General features: G+C 39.0%; 1 protein-coding gene across 1 annotated transcript; it reads left to right on the forward strand.

Moving 5' to 3' along the window:
- Nucleotides 1-32: 32 nt before the first annotated feature.
- LOC306860071 (neurofascin-like) lies at nucleotides 33-18,263 on the forward strand (the record flags this gene model as incomplete). Its single annotated transcript, XM_079401597.1, has 27 exons — nucleotides 33-89; nucleotides 1,336-1,456; nucleotides 1,584-1,689; nucleotides 1,908-2,098; nucleotides 2,186-2,308; nucleotides 2,767-2,937; nucleotides 3,220-3,331; nucleotides 3,458-3,642; nucleotides 4,653-4,784; nucleotides 4,861-5,004; nucleotides 5,098-5,209; nucleotides 5,345-5,508; nucleotides 5,728-5,875; nucleotides 5,984-6,108; nucleotides 6,188-6,289; nucleotides 6,388-6,600; nucleotides 7,493-7,569; nucleotides 7,682-7,907; nucleotides 8,009-8,124; nucleotides 8,210-8,420; nucleotides 8,498-8,620; nucleotides 13,128-13,301; nucleotides 13,391-13,522; nucleotides 13,617-13,683; nucleotides 13,974-13,985; nucleotides 16,999-17,034; nucleotides 17,132-18,263. 27 exons carry the CDS (start codon nucleotides 33-35, stop codon nucleotides 17,361-17,363), a joined length of 3,612 nt encoding a protein of 1,203 aa, XP_079257723.1. The 3' UTR covers nucleotides 17,364-18,263.
- Nucleotides 18,264-21,018: the final 2,755 nt, after the last annotated feature.

The following is a 21,018-nucleotide window of genomic DNA, read 5'->3' on the forward strand; positions in this document are numbered from 1 at the left end:
AGATGGAGGGGGTGGGGCATCATTCATGGTTCATGGGTAGAGTGGGCAAATGGATGAAGACACTGAAGAGAGGGATGTTAGTTGGAGAGGTATACATTACAGAAGATAACTGCTTGGATTGACATTGTTTTGGACCTATTTGAATGCCACAAAAACATTTGGTTTTGGAATGACATTTTTGGAAAATGGGGCAATGATGACAGATTAATATTAGCATAATGAGGAAACAAACTGCAGGACTGATATAAAAGGTAACAATCTCTAGATGGTGTACTTGACAAATGTGATATTTGTATGATACATTATTATTATTATTTGTATAATATATCACATTTGTTTTTATTTTAGCACTGTGAAATGACCTGCTGACACGGATAAAGAAGATTTTGTGAATCCTGGATACTCCAGTTCAGTTGGTATGATAGTTTGTGTTCTAATTATACAGATAGGCTATTGTTTTCTCACTTTAGGAAACTTAGAATGCAGTAAGTAAATTATGCTGTTTTACAAACACATGCATTATGTATTTGAAGAGTTTATTTGCAAAACCAGGTAACTCCGTTTTTCAAAATTTTCAAAAATTATGATTTTTATTATGTTATCATGTTTTTATTGTGTTAGCTAGCTGTATTTTATTTTTTATTTTTTTATAGTTAATCAAAATAACCCCACCGCAGTTTGATTGAGATTAATTGGAATGCACAATGAAAAAACATGATTTTTGAAAATTTAGAAAAACGGGGTTATCTGTTTTTGCAAATGAAGTCTTCATTTGCATATGTATATCATATTGAATCATTCATGGGGAGCAGTTTAATATTTTCCTGTTTTTGATCTTTTATCTTGTCCGTTTATATTTTAACGGCTGTTTCTTTAAACATATTAATATAATCGTATATTAAACATACACATATAATGTACAGTTCGGCGGGTTTTGCATTTTAAAATGCAAAAATACATGCGTTTGTGCTTGCTCTGGATGTAACACTATCATGACACAGTAGGATTACACACAGGGTACGGAGGTGCTTAAATGCAAATAGCTCTGTTGTGGGCAGCGAATCACAGTTGCGGAAAGCGGAAGAGGGCGGGGACTTAAAATAATACAACCAGCGATTAATTTGCGTAGTAGTTTGGTTTGTCTTACTCAGCGTTTTCATCTTTTACATTAACTTTACGCAACTCATACAAAACAAAACAAAGTATTAATAATTATGAAAACAGATTAGTTATGATTTAACAAATAAGGAGATCCAAGACAAGCATATGTAGAGCAATCCTTGAGGATTTTGTAGTTATCTTAGTTCTGGTGCTAGTATTTTCTCTGTTTTTTAGGCCACAATAAGGCAGAGGCTGTACACAGCAGAGATGAGAGCTCTGAAGTGTTGGAGGATTCCTGCCATACTTACTATCCTACAGCAAACATGGATTTTAGCCATGGAAATTCCTCCTGATGGTGAGGAACTGCTATTTGGATCTTGTCCACAGCAGGCCTTGTGACCAAAGCTCATTGTTGATTCTCATATTTTGTCCTTTTAATTAATTTAACATTATATTTTTATGTGTACTGAATATCTCCACAGTCAGGCAGCCTCCAATGATCTTTAAAGAGAGTCCTCAAGACTACATAGTAGATCCAGTTGACCCTATTATAGTGGAGTGTGAAGCAACAGGGAATCCACCTCCAGTGTAAGTATGCAACAAGCTCTTTTTAGTGTCCACACATTGTTATGTATAATACATTTCGATTCTTTTATTGGATTAACTTGATTACTTGCCTTGTCTAGAGCTTTTTTGGCCTTTGCTTCCCTATGATTTGCCAGGGTTGTTTAAAAAGTGCTAAAATATTGATTGATCGCAATGTAAAATGTATGCATTGACTGATAAATGGCACTTATTGCATGTAGCTTCACATGGACACGTAATGGAGTGTACCTGAATGTGGCTCGAGATCCTCAGGTCAGCATGAGGTGGCGTTCTGGCACATTAGAGATTTTCTTCTGGGGTCGTCCTGATGACTATGAGGGTGTCTATCAGTGCACGGCGACTAATGAGTTTGGCTCTGCTCTGTCCAGTTACATCAATCTGCGTGTCTCCAGTAAGCCCATACACATCATGTAATTGTTAATACACAGGAATAGCATTTGGTAAATGGGTTTTTTGAACATGTAATTTCTGTGATCAGAGGCCCGTACATGGTTGAAGGAGTATCTGGAGCCAGTCTCAGTGGTGGTTGGACTTCCTCTCATCCTTCCCTGCAATCCTCCTGTAGGTCCTCCAAAACCTGACACTTACTGGCTGAACAGCAGTAAGTCTCCGACTCAGATGTTTCTGATATGAAAGATAAAATGATCTAAAGTAGCTTTGGAAGTTTCAGTGCTAAGTTTTACTATGATGTACACTACCGCTTAAAAGTTTGGGGTCAATAGTTTTTTTTTTAAAGAAGTTAGTTATGTTACAAACATTTCTATCTCACACAAATGCTGTTCTTTTGAACTTTCTTTTCATCAAAGAATTATAAAAAAGAATTTACTCGTTTTTTTTTCTACTTAATTGTTAAGCATCACAACTGTTTTCAGTGATTACTGAAGGAAAGCTGAAATAATTATAAAAAAAATAATAATAAATCTTACTGAGCCTACACTTTTAAATGGTATTGTATCTGTATAACAAGCCTTCTATTGGACAGTTATGTTTGTTGAATCTTAAATAAGCCCTTAAATATACTGGCTTTAGCTTTTATCCAATTTCATTTTTATTCCATAGCCATGGCACCAATCCATCAGGACCGTCGAGTATCAAAGGCAGAAAATGGAGATCTATACTTCTCCAGTATCGTAGCAGAAGACGCACTTACAAACTATGTCTGTGTCGCACGCTTCCCCTTCACAAACACCATCCAGCAGAAGCCGCCCCTCATTCTGCAGGTGCTTACAGGTCTGTGTGATGAATTATTTACATTCTGCTTTAGGATTAAACTTTAAGCAAATCTGGTTTAATATTCCCCCGTGCCTATGTCTGTGTGTGTTCAGTTTGAGGAAGAGCCATGATTAAAACCATCTAACAGTCTAACGCCATGGTGAGTTAGGACTCTTTCTTATGCTTCTTTATTGTAAACACTCAACACACTGATCCACTAACTAGTCACCTCTGCTTTGGCCAGGTTTGTAAAAGGTTTGAAGTTCTCTATCAAATTTGTGTTATTTTATATCTGTGTAGCTCGCATGGCAGCCCATACGGCACCCAAGTTTCTGAAACCCAAAGGAACCATCAGCACAACCATTGCGATGCTGGGGGAAGAGCTTATTTTGGAGTGTTTTGCTGCTGGAGTGTGAGTTTTAAAATCATTTTGATGACTGTTTTCTGAGACCAGTTGAATGCAGTTGATTATTTTATTAGCTTGTTGTGAAACCTGCTTTTAACCATTAGTAACTCTGATTCGCTTTTTTTCTTGTAGTCCAACTCCCTTCATCAAATGGACTAAAGATTGGGAGGAGATGTCCATGACAGGAAAGAAGTTGGAAAACTTTAATAAGACACTTAGAATAAAGAACGTTTCTATGGATGATGGAGGAGACTACATCTGCACTGCTTCAAACAGAATGGGCAGCCTGGACCACGTCATCACTGTCAGGGTCAAATGTAGAATACTTCATTACTTTATTACTATTGTTCATGACTGTCACTATGTGGATTCACCCAAAAATGTAAATTCATTCATTATTTGTTCATTCTTTTCTATAGAGCACAAATAGGAAAGGGAAAGGGAAAGGGAAGTGGTGTGTGGCCAAGTATGGTGACCCATACTCGGAATTTGTTCTCTGCATTTAACCCATCCAAGTGTACACACAGTAGTGAACATACACCCGGAGCAGTGGGCAGCCAATGCTGCTGCGCCCGGGGAGCAGTTGGGGGTTCGGTGCCTTGCTCAAGGGTCTCACATCAGTCGTGGTATTGAGGGAGGAGAGAGTGTTGGTTATTCACTCCCCCCACCTACAATCCCTGCCGGACCCGAGACTCGAACCCACGATTTTTGGGTTACAAGTCCAACTCTCTATCCATTAGACCACGACTACCCCTTAAATAGAGAATTTGATGAAAGTTTACGCTGTTCTTTTCCATACAATTCCAGTTAATGCTTCACAATGACAAGACCACATCTGTCACTGAACAAAAACACATTATAAAAGCACCATAATGACATTCCAAACAACTATATATTTTACGTATACAGTGTGTGAGGAACAGACCAACATTTTTGTTTTTCACTAAAAATCTTAGAATTTAAAAATCTAATTTTACACAATTTCACCTTATCACATCAGCTTTGACATTTAAAACATCATCTAACATAAGTGACGTTACACCCGGTTCCATAACTTTATATTATGGTATATCTTATTTTGTTTTACTTTATTCTTGTGATGGTAAAGCTGAATTTTCAGGAATTACTCCAGTCTTCAATGTCACATGATCCTTCAGAAATCATTATAATATGCTGATTTGGTGGTCAAAAAATACAAATCTATACTGAAAGCATTATAGAACAAAATGAAGATGAATAAATAATGACTAAATTGTATTTTAAGTATTACTTAATGAATGACAAAATCAAGATAGGTATCTATTCTCAATTCTCTTTCCATCTGCAGCGGTTCCATTCTGGGTGGAGAAGCCTGAGAGTCTGGTTTTGTCTCGTGATGACAGTGGTAGTATAGTGTGTAGAGCTGATGGAATTCCTCGACCCCAGATACAGTGGCTGGTTAATGGAGAGCCAATCAGTGGTGAGAAAAACCCCCAGCTTACAACCAGGTGCTCTGCTAAGCTTTTTAATGCTCATTTTTTCTGTGTTCACTTTAGATGCTCCTAAGAGTCCAGGCAGACAGGTTTCAGGAGACACTTTGACATTCAGGGCTGTGGTTCCAGACAGTGCTGCTGTGTTCCAGTGCAATGCTTCAAACCAGTACGGCTATATCATGGCAAACGCTTTCTTGGCTGTAATGGGTATGAGCTAGAAGAGGCTGGATTGAAAATTGTAGAATTTACATGTACCATAAGGTTTAATGAGTAATTGCAAATTTACTATGTTGTCGGCAGATATGAGACCTCGCCTGTTAGGTCCCAGAGATGAACTCATTAAAACAACTGAAGGCAATCATACTCATTTAGACTGCCCATATTTTGGGTCTCCGAAACCTGACCTGCGTTGGTAAATATATTGTCTTAATATCATTTTAAATGGCCACAAATATGATGTGATGGTGTGAATAAACAAAACAAGGAGTAAGTGCATAAAAAATCTCAAAGGTGTACACAATAAAGTTTCCAATCAACGTGTGTATAGGTCAAAAGGAGGACTAGGTACCTTAGAGGGAAGTCGTCATAGGATTCTTCCAAATGGTACACTGGAAATCAGAAATACAAAGCTACAAGATCAGGGAAGCTATGTGTGTGTTGCAAGCAACGTCGTTGGACGAGATGAGAAGGAGGTCCAACTAGAGGTCAAAGGTCAGTATCTACATGTGTTTCTTCTTTGAAATTCCCACTTAACATACCTATATTTCATTTGCACCTGTGTCCATTTAAAACATTAAAAAAACTAGCCGAGAAGAAAAATACAAAATTTTTCCTTTATAGATTCTTGATTCATTTTACTCGTAAATGTTTTGTCATCATAACCCAAGTTGACCTGATTGTTTACAGACTAAACGTTTTTTTATTTTATAGAGCCCATTAAAATCATCCGTGTCCCACACAATACTGTAGTCATAAGAGGAAGTCTGGCTCGCTTTGACTGTAAGATTAAATTTGACCCGACTCTGGATGTCACCGTCACTTGGCTTAAGGACAAGAAGTTCTTGATCTTAGGAAGGAGGTAATCACAACACACTGTTACATCTGGCCACAAGCACAAGTGTCATTAAAGATTCTAGTGGTTCACTGCAGTAAAAGAGACTGTATTTGACTGCTTTGTGTCTTACAGGATGACCAAGGATGAGGATTCTCTGAGCATTGCTGATGTGTACAGAAGAGATGAAGGCATCTACACCTGCAGGGTTAAAAGTGAACTGGAGGAGGTCACTGCCTCAGCCAAACTCACTGTGATGGGTACCAGCAGCTATACCGTCTCTATACATGTATACAGTATAAACATGAGCATATTATTCATGTATACTTTTGCTTTTAGATCGTCCAGACCCGCCCAGTGACCTAGAGATATCAGACCCATCAGAGAGGAGCGTTAGACTCACCTGGGTACCAGGACTGAGCAACCACAGTCCTATTAAAGGTACACAAATACACACATCCACACAAACGTAGATGCAAACAAATTTTTTAAACAATCTAGCCTCACAATGACATAATGCTGAATTAATTCTCTTTTAGAGTACCTGGTTCAATATACCGAAGATCTCCTTGCAGACTATTGGCTGCTGCCAAGCGGCTGGAAGAACCTGTCCAGCTACCCAGGGAACCTAAACTCTGTCATTTTACAGCTGACACCGTTTGTAGAGTACAGATTCCGGGTCATCGCTGTAAACGGTATAGGTCCCAGTAAACCCAGCTGGCCATCTGAATACTACCAGACAGGAGGAGCTGGTTGGTCCTCATTCTATTCTATTCTATTTTATTCTATTCTATTCTATTCTATTCTATTCTATTATATTTTATTTTATTCTATTCTCATTCAAAATTTGGGGGTAGTTAAGTTTTTTTTTTTTTTTTTTCAAATACAACTACAGACAAGGTCCATTCAGACCAAGGACGACAATTATATTGATAACAATAAAGATACAGAATTTAAAGTGCCAAAGTCCACACCACAACTTTAATGATTATAGCACAGAGATTTTAGAATGATGAATGATAAAAACATTAACAGCCAATCAGAATCCACCTGATTTTAAAGCGCTTGGACATTTAAAGAGGCAGACAACAAAACTTCAGCATATGCTTATAATAAACAAAATGTTATCATACGTCGGCATGGACACTTATCAATATAGTTATCGTTCTTGGTGTGAACAGGCCATTATTGTGAAATATTATTACATTTTAGAATAGCTGTTTTCTTTGTTTTATATCATGTAAAATGTAATTTTTTTCCTGTGATGCAAAGCTGAATTTTCAGCATCATTACTCTAGTCTTCAGTGTCACTTTAATCTTTAAACATTATTGTAATACAAATTTGCTGCTCAAGAAACATTTATTATTATTATAAAAGTTGAAAACAGTTGTGCTGCTTAATATTTTTGTGGAAACCATGGTAAATGTTTTCAAGATACTTTGAATAAAACAATTGAAAGAACAGCATTTATTTGAAATAGAAATCTTTTGTAGAATTATAAATGTGTTTTACTGTAACTTTTGATCCATTTAATGCATCTTTGCTGAATAACTATCAATTTCTTTGAATCATATCTTTGAAAACTTTGAATCGTATATTATATTATATTATATTATATATTGAATTGTGTTTTGTGTCTTTAGTGCCTGATGCCATCCCAAGAAACATCCAAGGAATGGGAAGTGGAGTGTTCAGAAATAACATGGAGATCAGCTGGGAGGTGATGTACTGTTGATTGATGGATGTCAGTTATTGTAGTCAGAGATGATGACTGTGATGTAATCGCATACATATGATTTATATTAACTGTGATGTTTTTCTTGTGTCTAAAGCCACTGGAGTACAGAGAATGGAATGGGCCGAAACTAGGCTACATGGTTTGGTGGAGACGAAGGGATTCAAGAGAGGAGTGGAAGAACTACACAACATACTGGTGGTGTAGCTACATCATCTATGATACTGACACCTTCACACCCTATGAGATTAAAGTTCAGGCCGTCAACTTCTTTGGCTATGGCCCAGAATCCCCTATTGTGACTGGCTTCTCTGGGGAGGACCGTAAGTTCATATAATTTTTTTTTATCCCTGAAGTTCTGTTCAACATACATTAGAAAAAGAGGTGCAAGTCAGTGTTTCACTCATACTGGGTTCTCTAACAGGTCCTGTTGCCGCTCCATCTGACCTGGGAGTGTCAGACATCGAGAGCTCAACGCTGACAGTCCATTGGGAACCAGTGTCACGAGCTGACATCATGGGTGAAATAAAGGAGTACAAAGTATGGCTTCTTAGATGCACAGGTCAGCTCATTCGCATACAGTAAATGATATGGGCTGCTGATGGAGTTGTGATTGGTTTCTCAGGTTTATTACTGGAGAGAGAGCAGTCGCCTGCCCTGGCACACTGTGAGCAGGAGGATTAAGACCAAGAGTTTTAAAGCTAATGGGCCTCGTCTGTCTGGGACCCTGACCGGTCTTGTCCCGTATAGTAACTACAGGATGTATATTGTAGTGGCCAATAATCGCTATGAGGGTCCGCCCAGCAACACCATTGAGTTTCAGACACCTGAAGGAGGTATTAAACTGTTCACTTAACATTATAACATATCAAACAAACTTGACTTCTTACATGCATCTTCCTTTCCACTCTAGTGCCCTCAATTCCCAGATCGTTCAGAATCATGCACCGGCACTATGACACCATTTACCTGGACTGGGAAGAACCTGCAGAACCCAATGGCATTCTGACCGGATATATTCTCAAATATCAAACATGTAAGTGCATGTACATCATGTACACTTTTTTAAAAGCATTAGAGACACAAATTCTGTTTTGTTTATTTGTTGTTGTTTTTTGTCTGACACCCAAATTTCTTAATGTTTTAGAAAGAAATCTATTAAGCTCACCAAGGCTGAATTTATTTGATCAAAATTACAGTCAAATAGTAATACTGTGAAATCTTATTAAAATTTAAAAATGTTTTCTATTTTAATGTACAGTATCTCACAGAAGTGAGTACACCCCTCACATTTTTGTAAATATTTTATTATCTTTATATCTTTTCATGTGACAACAGAGGTGGGTAGAGTACCCAAAAACTGTACTAAAGTAAAAGTACTTGAAGAAATATTTACTCAAGTAAAAGTAATAGTCTGAATAGTTACTTGAGTAAGAGTAAAAAAAGTATCGGATAAAAAAAAACACTCAAGTAGTTAGTTATTTTGGATCATATACTGAATATAGTCTATTTTTATATATATATATATATATATATATATATATATATATATATATATATATATATATATATATATATATATATATATATACATTTTGTGTGTGTGTGTGCGTGTTTATGTGGTTTATGAGGACACAAATTTGTATAATGACACGGGTATGACAGAGGTATTGCAATATGAAGGTGGTTTATGAGGACACTGCCTATATCCCCGTAATTCAAAAGGCTTAAAAAACATACTAAATGGTGTTTTTTTTGAAAATCTAAAAATGCACAAAGTCTCCTGTGAGGGCTAAGTTTAGGTGTAGGGTTGGTGTAGGGCAATAGCACACACAGTTTGTTCAGTATAAAACCATTACGCCTATGGAGAGTCCCCATAAACCACAAAAACCAACGTGTGTGTGTGTGTGTGTGTGTGTGTATATATATATATATATATATATATATATATGTATATACATACATACATACATACAATACATACATACATACTGCCGTTCAAAAAACTTGTAATGTCATTTATTTTAGTGATGCAAATCAGAATTTTGATCAGCCTGATTTATTATCAGTGCTGTTCTTTTTTAACTTTCTATTCATAAGAGAATCCTGAACAAAATGTCACAGGTTCCAAAAAATATTAAGCAGCAAAACTGTTCCCTGTTGAAAAAAACAGCATATGCTGGTAAGGTATGTTTTGAAGCATGGGATGCTGGTGTGACGTTATTTAAGCTGGCCCTTTGCTGGTTTAAGCTGGTCGTGTGCTGGTCCAACCAGCACATGGCCAGCTAAGGACCAGCATAAACCAGCAAAGGACCAGCATAAACCAGCATCCCAGCTTCAAAACATACCTAACCAGCATATGCTGTTTTTTTCAACAACACTGGTAGTAAATCAATTTATTTGAATGATTTCTGAAGGATCATATGACTCTGAAAACTGGAGTAACAGCTGATAAAAATTCTGATTTGCATCACTGAATTAAATTAAATTATATTTTAAAGTTTAATTATATATTATAAATGTATATATGTACATAACCTCTGACACGGAGAAGAGTGAAAACTCCTTACATGACTGCTACAGGACATCTGAGCATAACGAAACAAATGCACATGATCTTCTTCCGTATATTCTGCAAAATGTAAACAAATGTAGCCTATATTTCTGCAAGCGTAAATATTGTGAAAATATCAATATTAATTGTGTCTAGGGAAAGGCATTCCTCCTGGAACTAACACTGGTTTGGCCGGTGTTCATTACACAGCTTATGTAATGCATAAATTATACTGGGTTCGGTGCCTTGCTCAAGGGCACCTCAGTCGTGGTATTGAGGGTGGAGAGAACGCTGGACATTCACTCCCCCCACCTACAATCCCTGCCGGCCCGAGACTCGAACCCGCAACCTTTGGATTACGAGTCCGACTCTCTAACCATTAGGCCACGACTTCCCCACGAAGTCGACTTCTGATGAAGCCTTCGAACAGAATTGATTCAGAAGAATGAATCATTCACGAATGGGCATCGCTCATTGCCCAGAGAAAAGTAGATGGCGCATTTGGAATGAACTGAAGTATTTTTAACTTGTATTGCATTAAGATAAAGTAACGAAAAGAGCGACACCCACAGTAACTAAGTAAAAGTACCGTTTTTCCACTAAAAATGTACTTGAGTAAGAGTAAAAGTACCCATTTTTAAATATACTCTAAAAGTATTAGTTCCCCAAAACAATTACTCAAGTAAATGTAACGAAGTAAATGTAACTCGTTACTACCCACCTCTGTGTGACAACACTGAAGAAATTATACTTTGCTACAATGTAAAGTAGTGAGTGTTCAGCTTGTATAACAGTGTAAATTTGCTGTCCCCTCAAAATAACTCAACACACAGCCATTAATGTCTAAACCGCTGGCCACAAAAGTGAGTACACCCCTAAGTGAAAATGTCCAAATTGGACTCAATTAGCCATTTTCTCTCCCTGGTGTCATGGGACTCGTTAGTGTTACAAGGTCTCAGGTGTGAATGGGGAGCAGGTGTGTTAAATTTGGTGTTATCACTCTCACTCTCTCATACTGGTCACTGGAAGTTCAACATGGCACCTCATGGCAAAGAACTCTCTCAGGATCTGAAAAAAATAATTATTGCTCTACATAAAGATGGCGTAGGCTATAAGAAGATTGCCAAGACCCTTGAACTGAGCTGCAGCACGGTGTCCAAGACCATACAGCGGTTTAACAGGACAGGTTCCACTCAGAACAGGCCTCGCCATGGTCGACCAAAGAAGTTGAGTGCACGTGCTCAGCATCATATCCAGAGGTTGTGTTTGGGAAATAGATGTATGAGTGCTGCCAGCATTGTTGCAGAGGTTGAAGGGATGGGGGTCAGCCTGTCAGTGCTCAGACCATACGCCGCACACTGCATCAAATTGGTCTGCATGGCTGTCATCCCAGAAGGAAGCCTCTTTTAAAGATGATGCACAAGAAAACCCGCAAACAGTTTGCTAAAGACAAGCAGACTAAGGACATGGATTACTGGAACCATGTCCTGTGGTCTGATGAGACCAAGATGAACTTATTTGGTTCAGATGGTGTCATGCGTGTGTGGCGGCAACCAGGTGAGGAGTACAAAGACAAGTGTGTCTTGCTTACAGTCAAGCATGGTGGTAGGAGTGTCATGGTCTGGGGCTGCATGAGTGCTGCCGGCACTGGGGAGCTACAGTTCACTGATGGAACCATGAATGCCAACATGTACTGTGACATACTGAAGCAGAGACTGGGACGCAGGGCAGTATTCCAACATGATAACGACCCCAAACACACCTCCAAGACGAACACTGCCTTGCTAAAGAAGCTGAGAGTAAAGGTGATGGACTGACCAAGCATGTCTCCAGACCTAAACCCTTTTGAGCATCTATGGCGCATCCTCAAATGGAAGGCGGAGGAGTGCAAGGTCTCTAACATCCACCAGCTCCGTGATGTCGTCATGGAGGAGTGGAAGAGGACTCCAGTGGCAACCTGTGAAACTCTGGTGAACTCCATGCCCAAGAGGGTTAAGGCAGTACTGGAAAATAATGGTGGCCACACAAAATATGGACACTTTGGGCCCAAATTTGGACATTTTCATTTAGGGGTGTACTCACTTTTGTGGCCAGCGGTTTAGACATTAATGGCTGTGTGTTGAGTTATTTTGAGGGGACAGTAAATTTACACTATTATACAAGCTGTACACTCACTACTATACATTGTAGAAAAGTGTAATTTCTTCAGTGTTGTCACATGAAAAGATATGATAAAATATTTACAAAAATGTGAGGGGTGTACTCACTTCTGTGATATACTGTATTTTAAAAAGTTATTTATTCCTGTGATGGAAAATCTGAATTTGCAGCATCATTACTCCAGTCTTCAGTGTCACATGATCCTTCAGAAATTATTCTAATATGCTGATTTGATGCTCAAAAAATATTTCTTATTATCAGTGTTGAAAACAGTTGTGCTGCTCAATATTTTTAATATATAAATCATGTTACCTTTTTTTCACGATTTTTTTATTTTTGTTTGATGAATAGAAAAGAACAGCATTTATTTAAAATGGAAATCTTTTGTAGCTTTATAAATGTCTTTATTGCTCATTATTTTAATGCGTTCTTGCTAAATAAAATATTAATTTATTTAAAAAAATGACTGACTATAAACTTTTGAATGGTAGTACGTGTGTAAATTATATAAACTATTCTCATGACATGTAATTATTTTGATGGTCTCTTGAACTAATATTTAGTTCACTGCGGTTAAAAAACATTAATCATTAACTGATTTTCATGATTAAAAATGCACACAAACTTTGCATGTCTTCCCCCCCCCCCCAAGTACCATTACTTAAAATTATGACATTATTCAAAGTTTTTCTGCAGCATTTTATTTTATTCTATTTTGTAATAATTAACATTTTGTTGATTATTACTAGAAAATGACTAAATGACCAGACAAATCAGGTTTCTTAAAGGTATCTAGCCTTACAAGACTGTGATCATAATTTCTCTGTAGTGAACGTTACTCTTGGCGACAGAATCCAGGTTGAATACATTCCTCCGAACATCACCTACTACTCCCTGCGGCGATTTGACCGTTACACGCGATACAAGTTCTCACTGGCAGCACAAACAGAGGTTGGAGACGGGGAGGCGTTCACCGAGGAATCACCCCATTTTACAACTGAGGGTAAGGTGTCTTCGTTAACATTCATATGGTCATTGTTCTGTAAACATGATTCCTAACATGTCTGCATGATTGGCTGTGTGCATGAACAGAACATACCCGGGATCAAGTGGACATTGTGACGCAGGGTTGGTTCATTGGCTTAATGTGTGCAGTCGCTCTCCTCGTTCTTATCATGCTCATAGTCTTTTTCATCAAGAGGAGCCGAGGAGGAAAGTACCCAGGTGCGATGAAAATTACTTGAGACAATTTACATTATTATGCATTATATATATGTATCAAAACATTATTTTGTTTGTTTGTTTGTTTTTTTATAAGTGCGGGACAAGAGGGACTTTGCACTGGAGCCATTGGATGATAGAGAGAATGGAACGTTTGATTACAGGTGACTGTTTGATTTTCAAAATGTTAAAAGTTTTCTTAAGTTAATTTACTACAGACACATTTTATTTTCAGTGATGCACTTACATAAAAACAGCATGTGAGGATGAAAAATTTATCAATCCTATCATTTACATCATATAACATAATCGCATTAGTACAGGTTGATTTGGAGTATGTAGTGTATACCACAATAATTGTTCCTTTTTCATCACTCCATCCATCACACATTTCTCACTTTGTTTATTCCTCCTTTATTTTTGTTTTATGTCTTTTGCGATTGGACCACTGAAGGTCTCTTGAGAGGTATGATACATGTCATTTTTAACAGTTGACTTTTTTTGGTTGTTTAATTAAATGGCTTTATTTTTTTACTACATTACTTTAATAAACTATAAGTATTAACTATAAGTACTAACGATTAAGTGTTTTTTTTAAACCATTTTTACACTACTGTTCAATGGTTTGGGAAATGAATACTTTTAATCAGCAGATGCATTAAATTGTTCAAAAGTAAAAAATAATTTGAAAAATAACTGCTGTTCTTTTGAACTTTCTGCTCATCAAAGAATGGCTCACAGTTTCCACAAAAATATTATACAGTAAACATTGATAAATGTGAACTTGAATGTTCCTTCTTGGGAACTCGAGCTGCGTCACCACGCTTTGGGAACGCCCCTGCGTGACCAGCTCCAAATCTGCTGTGTAATCTGTCCAATGGAAGGGCGCGACATCACAGGCGGGTGACGTCAGAGACCAGGAAGCATAAATGCACGTGTGGCAAGCCGGCGTCAGCCTTCTGTCATTCAGAACCGCGCTCTGTGTGTGTCTGTTCTATTCTGTTGTCTGCTCAAGCACTTCACAAGGAATACATAAAACCGCACTCGATAAGACACTACACAGATTTGCATTCACCAGTATCATGTCTAAGAGGGGCAATAAGGGCGAGGGCAAGTCACGCTTGTTCAAGCTGTGTGTGTCTCGCTGCAAACGCTTCATCACGGCTGGAGACACGAGCAGTGAGTGGCTTACCTCGGAGCGGAGCATGCGGCGGTTGCGTTCAGTGAGGGGGCTGATTGCCCCCACTGTGGGCGCTTGCCGCTGCGTACGCTCAGCTCCCGAAAATCCTTTTTTGTGGACGGGATTTTCACGAGTGAGCCCTGCGGTTCGGGTCCGCATACTAAATTATATCAACGACTGGCTGATTCTAGCTCAGTCGGAGATGGAGGCGGCGAAACATCGAGATGTCGTCCTCGCTCACATGAAACAGTTGGGGTTGAGACTGAACGCCAAGAAAAGTGTGCTCTCTCTGGTACAGAGGACCACTTATCTAGGCGTGGGATGGAATTCGACCACGATGCAGGCACGAATGTCTCCTGCTCGGATCAAGTCTATCCTCACGTCAGTCAAGAGAGTGAGAGAAGGCCGGTCACTCACTCTCAAGCAGTTTCAGAGATTGCTGGGTCTGATGGCAGCTGCATCCAACGTGATACCATTTGGCCTGCTGTACATGAGACTCCTGCAGTGGTGTCTCAAGACCAAGGGATTTTCCCCGAGGGGAAATCCACTTCGCATGATCAGGGCCTCTTGACGGTGTGTGCGAGCCCTAGGTGGACCTCTTCGCAAATCGAGTGAATGCGCAATGTCCCCTCTGATTCTCTCTAGCTCCTCCAGCTCCCCTGGGACTGGACGCCATGGTACAGACATGGCCGAGGCTTCGTCTGTACGCCTTTCCCCCGATCGCTCTGCTCCGGGAGTTCTGACGAGAGTGCGCCGAGACGGTATTCGCCTACGAGACTGTATTCGCCTACTGTTAGTAGCTCCGTTCCTGCCGGGCCGAGTATGGTTCTCGGACCTGTTTTCCCTCCTAGACGCTCTCCATGAGAGGGTCCCATCAGGAGGGATCTCCTCTCACAAGCAGGGGGCGCCATTCTGCAACCCCGACCAGAGTTATCGAAACTGTGGGTGTGGCCCCTGAGGGGGCACAGCTCATAGCTTCTGGTCTCCGAGCTGAGGTGGTAGAGACCAATCTCCAATACAGAGCTCCCTCTACAAGGAAAGTGTACGCCCTGAAGTGGAAGTTCTTCACTTGGTGCAGAGTTCGCTAGCAAGACCCTGTTAACTGCCCAGTTGATACAGTTCTTGAGTATCTGCAGGCTAGATTCTCTGCAGGGGTATCCCACTCCACAGTGAAGGTGCATGTGCTGGCATTATTGGCTTACAACTCACCGCTCGATGGAAACACAGTGGGCAAACACCCCCTGGTGATACGCTCATCCTCTGCGGTGCGCTGAGGATGAGGCCGCCAGTGCGTTCTCGTGTCCCCACGTGAGACCTGTCGGTGGTGCTAGAGGCTCTGTGTAAGCCACCTTTTGAGCCCATAGGGGAGATTTTAGATCGTCATCTTTCCCTCAAGACTACGTTCTTGTTAGCGATCACTTCTCTGAAGAGAGTGGGTGACCTTCAGGCCCTATCAGTGGCCCCTTGCTATCTCGACTTTGCGCCCGGACTGGCGAAAGCATTCCTGTACCCTCGAGCGGGTTACACCCCTAAGGTCCCCACTACTGCACCACGGCCAATAGTACTGCAGGCCTTCCATCCTCCTCCCTTTCGGGATTCAGACCAGGCGAAGCTTAACTGTATGTGTCCTGTGTGAGCACTTGACACATATGTCCAGCCGGTCACGCAGGGGCGTTCCCAAAGCGTGGTGATGCAGCATCTTGTTCCCTCAAGGAACCATGGTTGCATGCGTAACCTGGAGACGTTTCTTGAGCAGCAAACCAGCATAAGAGAATGATTTCTGAAGGATCATGTGACACTGGAGTAATGATGGGGGAAGTTGTGGCCTAATGGTTAGAGAGTCGGACTCGTAATCGAAAGGTTTACGGTGTTCACGGTGTGTGTGTGTGTGTGTGTGTGTGTGTGTGTGTGTGTGTGCGCATTTGTTCACTACTCACTGCTGTGTGTGTGCACTTGGATGGGTTAAACGCAGAGCACCAATTTCGAGTATGGGTCACCATACTTGACAATACGTCACGACTTTACTTTTTTTTTTTTATGATGCTGAAAATTCAGCTTAATTTTTTTAATATATCCAAATAGAAAGCAATTCTTTTTAATTGTAATAATATTTTACAATATTATTGTTTTAAAAGCATAAAAAACTTTCAAAAGCATTAAAAAATCTTACTGACCATAAACCTTTGAATGGTAGTGTATTTTTTATTGACTACTGTTGCCACGTTTTATCTTTTGTATTTAATGTTTATTTTTGCTGCTTCACATTATATTAATTTTGACTTTTTGGCTTCTATATCAGGATAACACGAGTGTCCACAATGCCCTATACCAGACGGTATGTATCTCTTTAAGCTTTGTTATGTGCGTTGTTTGCAATAATGAAGATCGTCTCCCCTGTAAAATTAGCCTCAAATGAATAATTCCCCCTTCAGTGAGGAAGAAAGTCGACAGGGACGCAGTCAAGGTGCGATTGAGCACATTGGCAGGAGAACGAACAGTGACGACAGCCTCATGGAGTACGGTGAGGGTGAAGAGATCGAGTTTAACGAGGATGGCTCCTTCATCGGCGAGTACACAGGCGTCAGTAAGAGGAACATGGACAGGAGCCCGTACCATGACAGCTCTGAGCCCACGTCTCCTGTGGCCATCTACTCTTTTGCTTAGAGCTCATGGTGGGATGCCCACAGACCTCAAAACACACAACACAAGATTATGATCCATTTAATCTGTCGGACAGGCTGCAAATGAGTAGTGTAGAGGTGTGATTTAAAGGTAAACCGGTGTTTCTGGTGATTTACATTAAAAGTACCAATCAGTGTTTTTCAAATCCACAAATCATGTGAGAGGAAGCCAAGCAAAGATGCCTTGATGTGTTTATCATGTTGATAAGAAAAGTGAAAAGAAACAGCTGATGGAAGCTTGAATCGCTGAACAAACTCACGTTCATTTTATAAAATAACTTTCAGGATCATTCCACACAGACATATGAAGAGATGGTGAGCATCAAGAACACCACAGTGCTTTGTTGTTTAACCAGTGATTGATCTCACTGATAGTTGCTACTAATTCATGTGTATTTTATTTTTCTATAGCACTGTTTTTACTTGTTTTTTTGTGTGTTTGCTGTACTGTAGGTCACATTAATAGGCTACAAAACATTTACTCTCACACGGAATACAATCTAACCCTTCGCTGCTTATTATGTGAGGTACATGATGTTTTTTGTATATTTTTTTCTGTAAAGAGTACTATCATAAGCGTAATGCTTCAGTTATTAAAATGCATCAAGAGCATTAATGTCTTTGTCAGCTAAAGTAAAGGTCATAACAGTTCACAGTGACCAGGGTCTATCAAGCTCCAAAAAAAGCAAAAACACAATATAAGAGCACCATAAAAGTGTTCTGTGTGAATCAATCACTGTATCTTCCAACTCTTCTAAAGTCATATTACATATGTGTGAGGAACAGATCAAAATATATAATCTTGCCTTCCTCTGAAGCTCACATCTGTCTCACATAAGAGTTTTCAACTACATGAGAGTAAATAAACAATAACAGTGTTTTCATATTTGTGTGAACTGTTACTTTACGGGCCCATTATGAGGCTGATAGGCCAAAATTCTCCATTAGAGGGCAGAATGAACTGACCAGATCCTCAACACGACCTCTAGCACAAACATGGTCACGCTTACACACATAACCTGTATTCAAACATTGAGAAAGAACAGTATATTATGTTTTGTTTTTGATCACGAAACAAAAACATGTCTAACAATACCAATGCAGATAATCATGTAAATTTACATGATTATCTGTAAGGGCATACAAGATCAGAGATTTGTCTCATGTTTGAGTCACATTTCCTATGCTGAACGAACATTGTGTGATTTGCTTGTGATAATACAGCATTCTGTGCAATCATAGAAGGAAGTTCACAAATCAGGGAAGTAAAATATTACCACACACTGTTTAATGACAGATTATGTATATGCTTAGACTTGTTCCTTTTTCCTCTGTGCAAAAAGAAGATTTGTTTGACCCTGGGAGACCAAAAAGTCTTAAATGTGTTAAAGAGACATACTGGATAGATGAGGAGTAATATCTAGGTTGAGCACATAATACATTCAAATTTAAGGTTACAATTTTAATGTTTATTATTGTTATTTGGCGTCATTTGGAGGTTTCACCTCGTGTGCAAATGAAAGCGGCAGCTGCGATTATCCATCCTGTCAGTTTATTGGGCTGTAAACATAAAAATAATCATGCAGAACAAGTGTTAAAGACTAACCTGACATTATCTTTGACATTTACTTTGTTAGTTTTGGTTCTCCTATGAGAAGTCTGTAAATCACTGGTTGTGACCCTGCTCAACAATACAACAATATGGACAGGGATACAACCCGAATTCCGGAAATGTTGGGATGTTTTTTTTAAATTGGAATAAAACGAGAACTAAAAGGCTTTCAAATTACATGAGCCAATATTTTATTCACAATAGAGCATAACATAAATGTTTAACACTTTTATCCACTAAATGAGCTCATTTAAAATTTGATGCCAGCTACAGGTCTCAAAAAAGTTAGCACAGGGGCAACAAGGGCTGATAAAGCAAGAAATTTAGAAAAGATTCTTCAGGCCCTCAGACAACACTAAATCACTCATCGGCATGATTATGTCATTGACATTACTAAATGGGCCCAGGAATACTTCCAGAAACCATTTTTGGTAAACACAATCCACCTTGCCATCTGCAGATGCCAACTAAAGCTCTATCATGCAAAAAGGAAGCCATATGTGAACATGGACCAGAAATGCTGTCGTGTCTTGTGGGCCAAGGCTCATTTAAAATGTTTCAAAGTGGAAAAGTGTTCTATGGTCAGACGAGTCCAAATTTGACATTCTTGTTGGAAATCCCGGACACTGTCCTCCGGGCTAAAGAGGAGGGAGACCTTCCAGCATGTCATCAGCATTCAGTTCAAAAGCCAGCATCTCTGATGGTATGGGGGTGCATAAGTGCATACGGTATGGGCAGCTTGCATGTTTTGGAAGGCACTATGAGTACTGAAAGGCATATAAAGGTTTTAGAGCAACATATGCACCCCTCCAGATGATGTCTATTTCAGGGAAGGCCTTGTGTATTTCAGCAGGATAATGCAAAACCACATACTGCAGCTATTACAACAGCATGGCTTCGTAGTAGAAGAGTCCGGGAGCTGAATTGGTCTGCCTGCACTCCAGATCTTTCACCTATAGAGAACATTTGGCGCATCATAAAAAAAAAAATACATCAAAGACGTCCACGAACTCTTCAGCAGCTGGAAACCTATTATCAGGCAAGTATGTGACCAAATTCCAACACCAAAACTCCAGAAAATCATAACCTCCATGGCCAGACGTCTTCAAACTGTTTTGAAAAGAAGAGGAGATGACACCGTGATAAACATGCCCCCGTCCCAACTATTTTGAGACCTGTAGCAGGCATCAAATTTGAAATGATCTCACTTTGTGCATAAAATTGTAAAATTTCTCAGTTTAAACGTTTATGTTATCTATGTTCTATTGTGAAGAAAATATTGACTCATGTGATTTGAAAGTCTTTTAGTTTTAATTTTATTAAAATTTAAAAAACACCCCAACTTTTCCGGAATTCGGGTTGTAAGTTGCCTTGTACATTTGTTTTGGTAATGAAAGGACCTACAAGTTGTGTGCCATCAGCATAACATGCAAGACTGTGTTTTGCCTCTCTCAGTATTGTAAGAAATCAATTGCGGAAAAATGGAAAAGGTACTGGTAACATTCTGCCGGGACGTTATCCGTTAATTTACAGACATTTCACCCTAAAACCCAACACAATACAATGTCATTCAGAATATGGGTACAACACCTGCAAAAATATCAATATCCATATTCATATTAATATTTATATGATTAATCATAATTCATATTAACAGTACATTGTAGTCTGTTTTAAGGACTCTTGCATATGATATAAATAATATAAAAATAATTATATTCTAAAAATGGTGCTATAAATGAATAGTAATACGTTTTTTTCTTGATACGACAGTAACACAGATGGCGAACAGGTATAGATTTTATTAGAAATTTGATGTTTAGAATTTACACTAATATAGTATATATTTAAATTTACATTTTGCATATGTTTAGCTTTTATGCAAAGTGACAATTTAAAATCTGTCGGATAGTATACTACATTATATTAAATGTACGCAAATACTGCAGCCTTTGTCTTAATGTTAATGCTCTTATCTTTATCTTTTTATCTTTTTTTAAATCTTATCTTAATCTTATTGTTTATC

The sequence above is a fragment of the Barbus barbus genome, assembly GCF_936440315.1.
Source record: "Barbus barbus genome assembly, chromosome: 40".
Classification (NCBI taxonomy): Eukaryota; Metazoa; Chordata; class Actinopteri; order Cypriniformes; family Cyprinidae; genus Barbus; species Barbus barbus.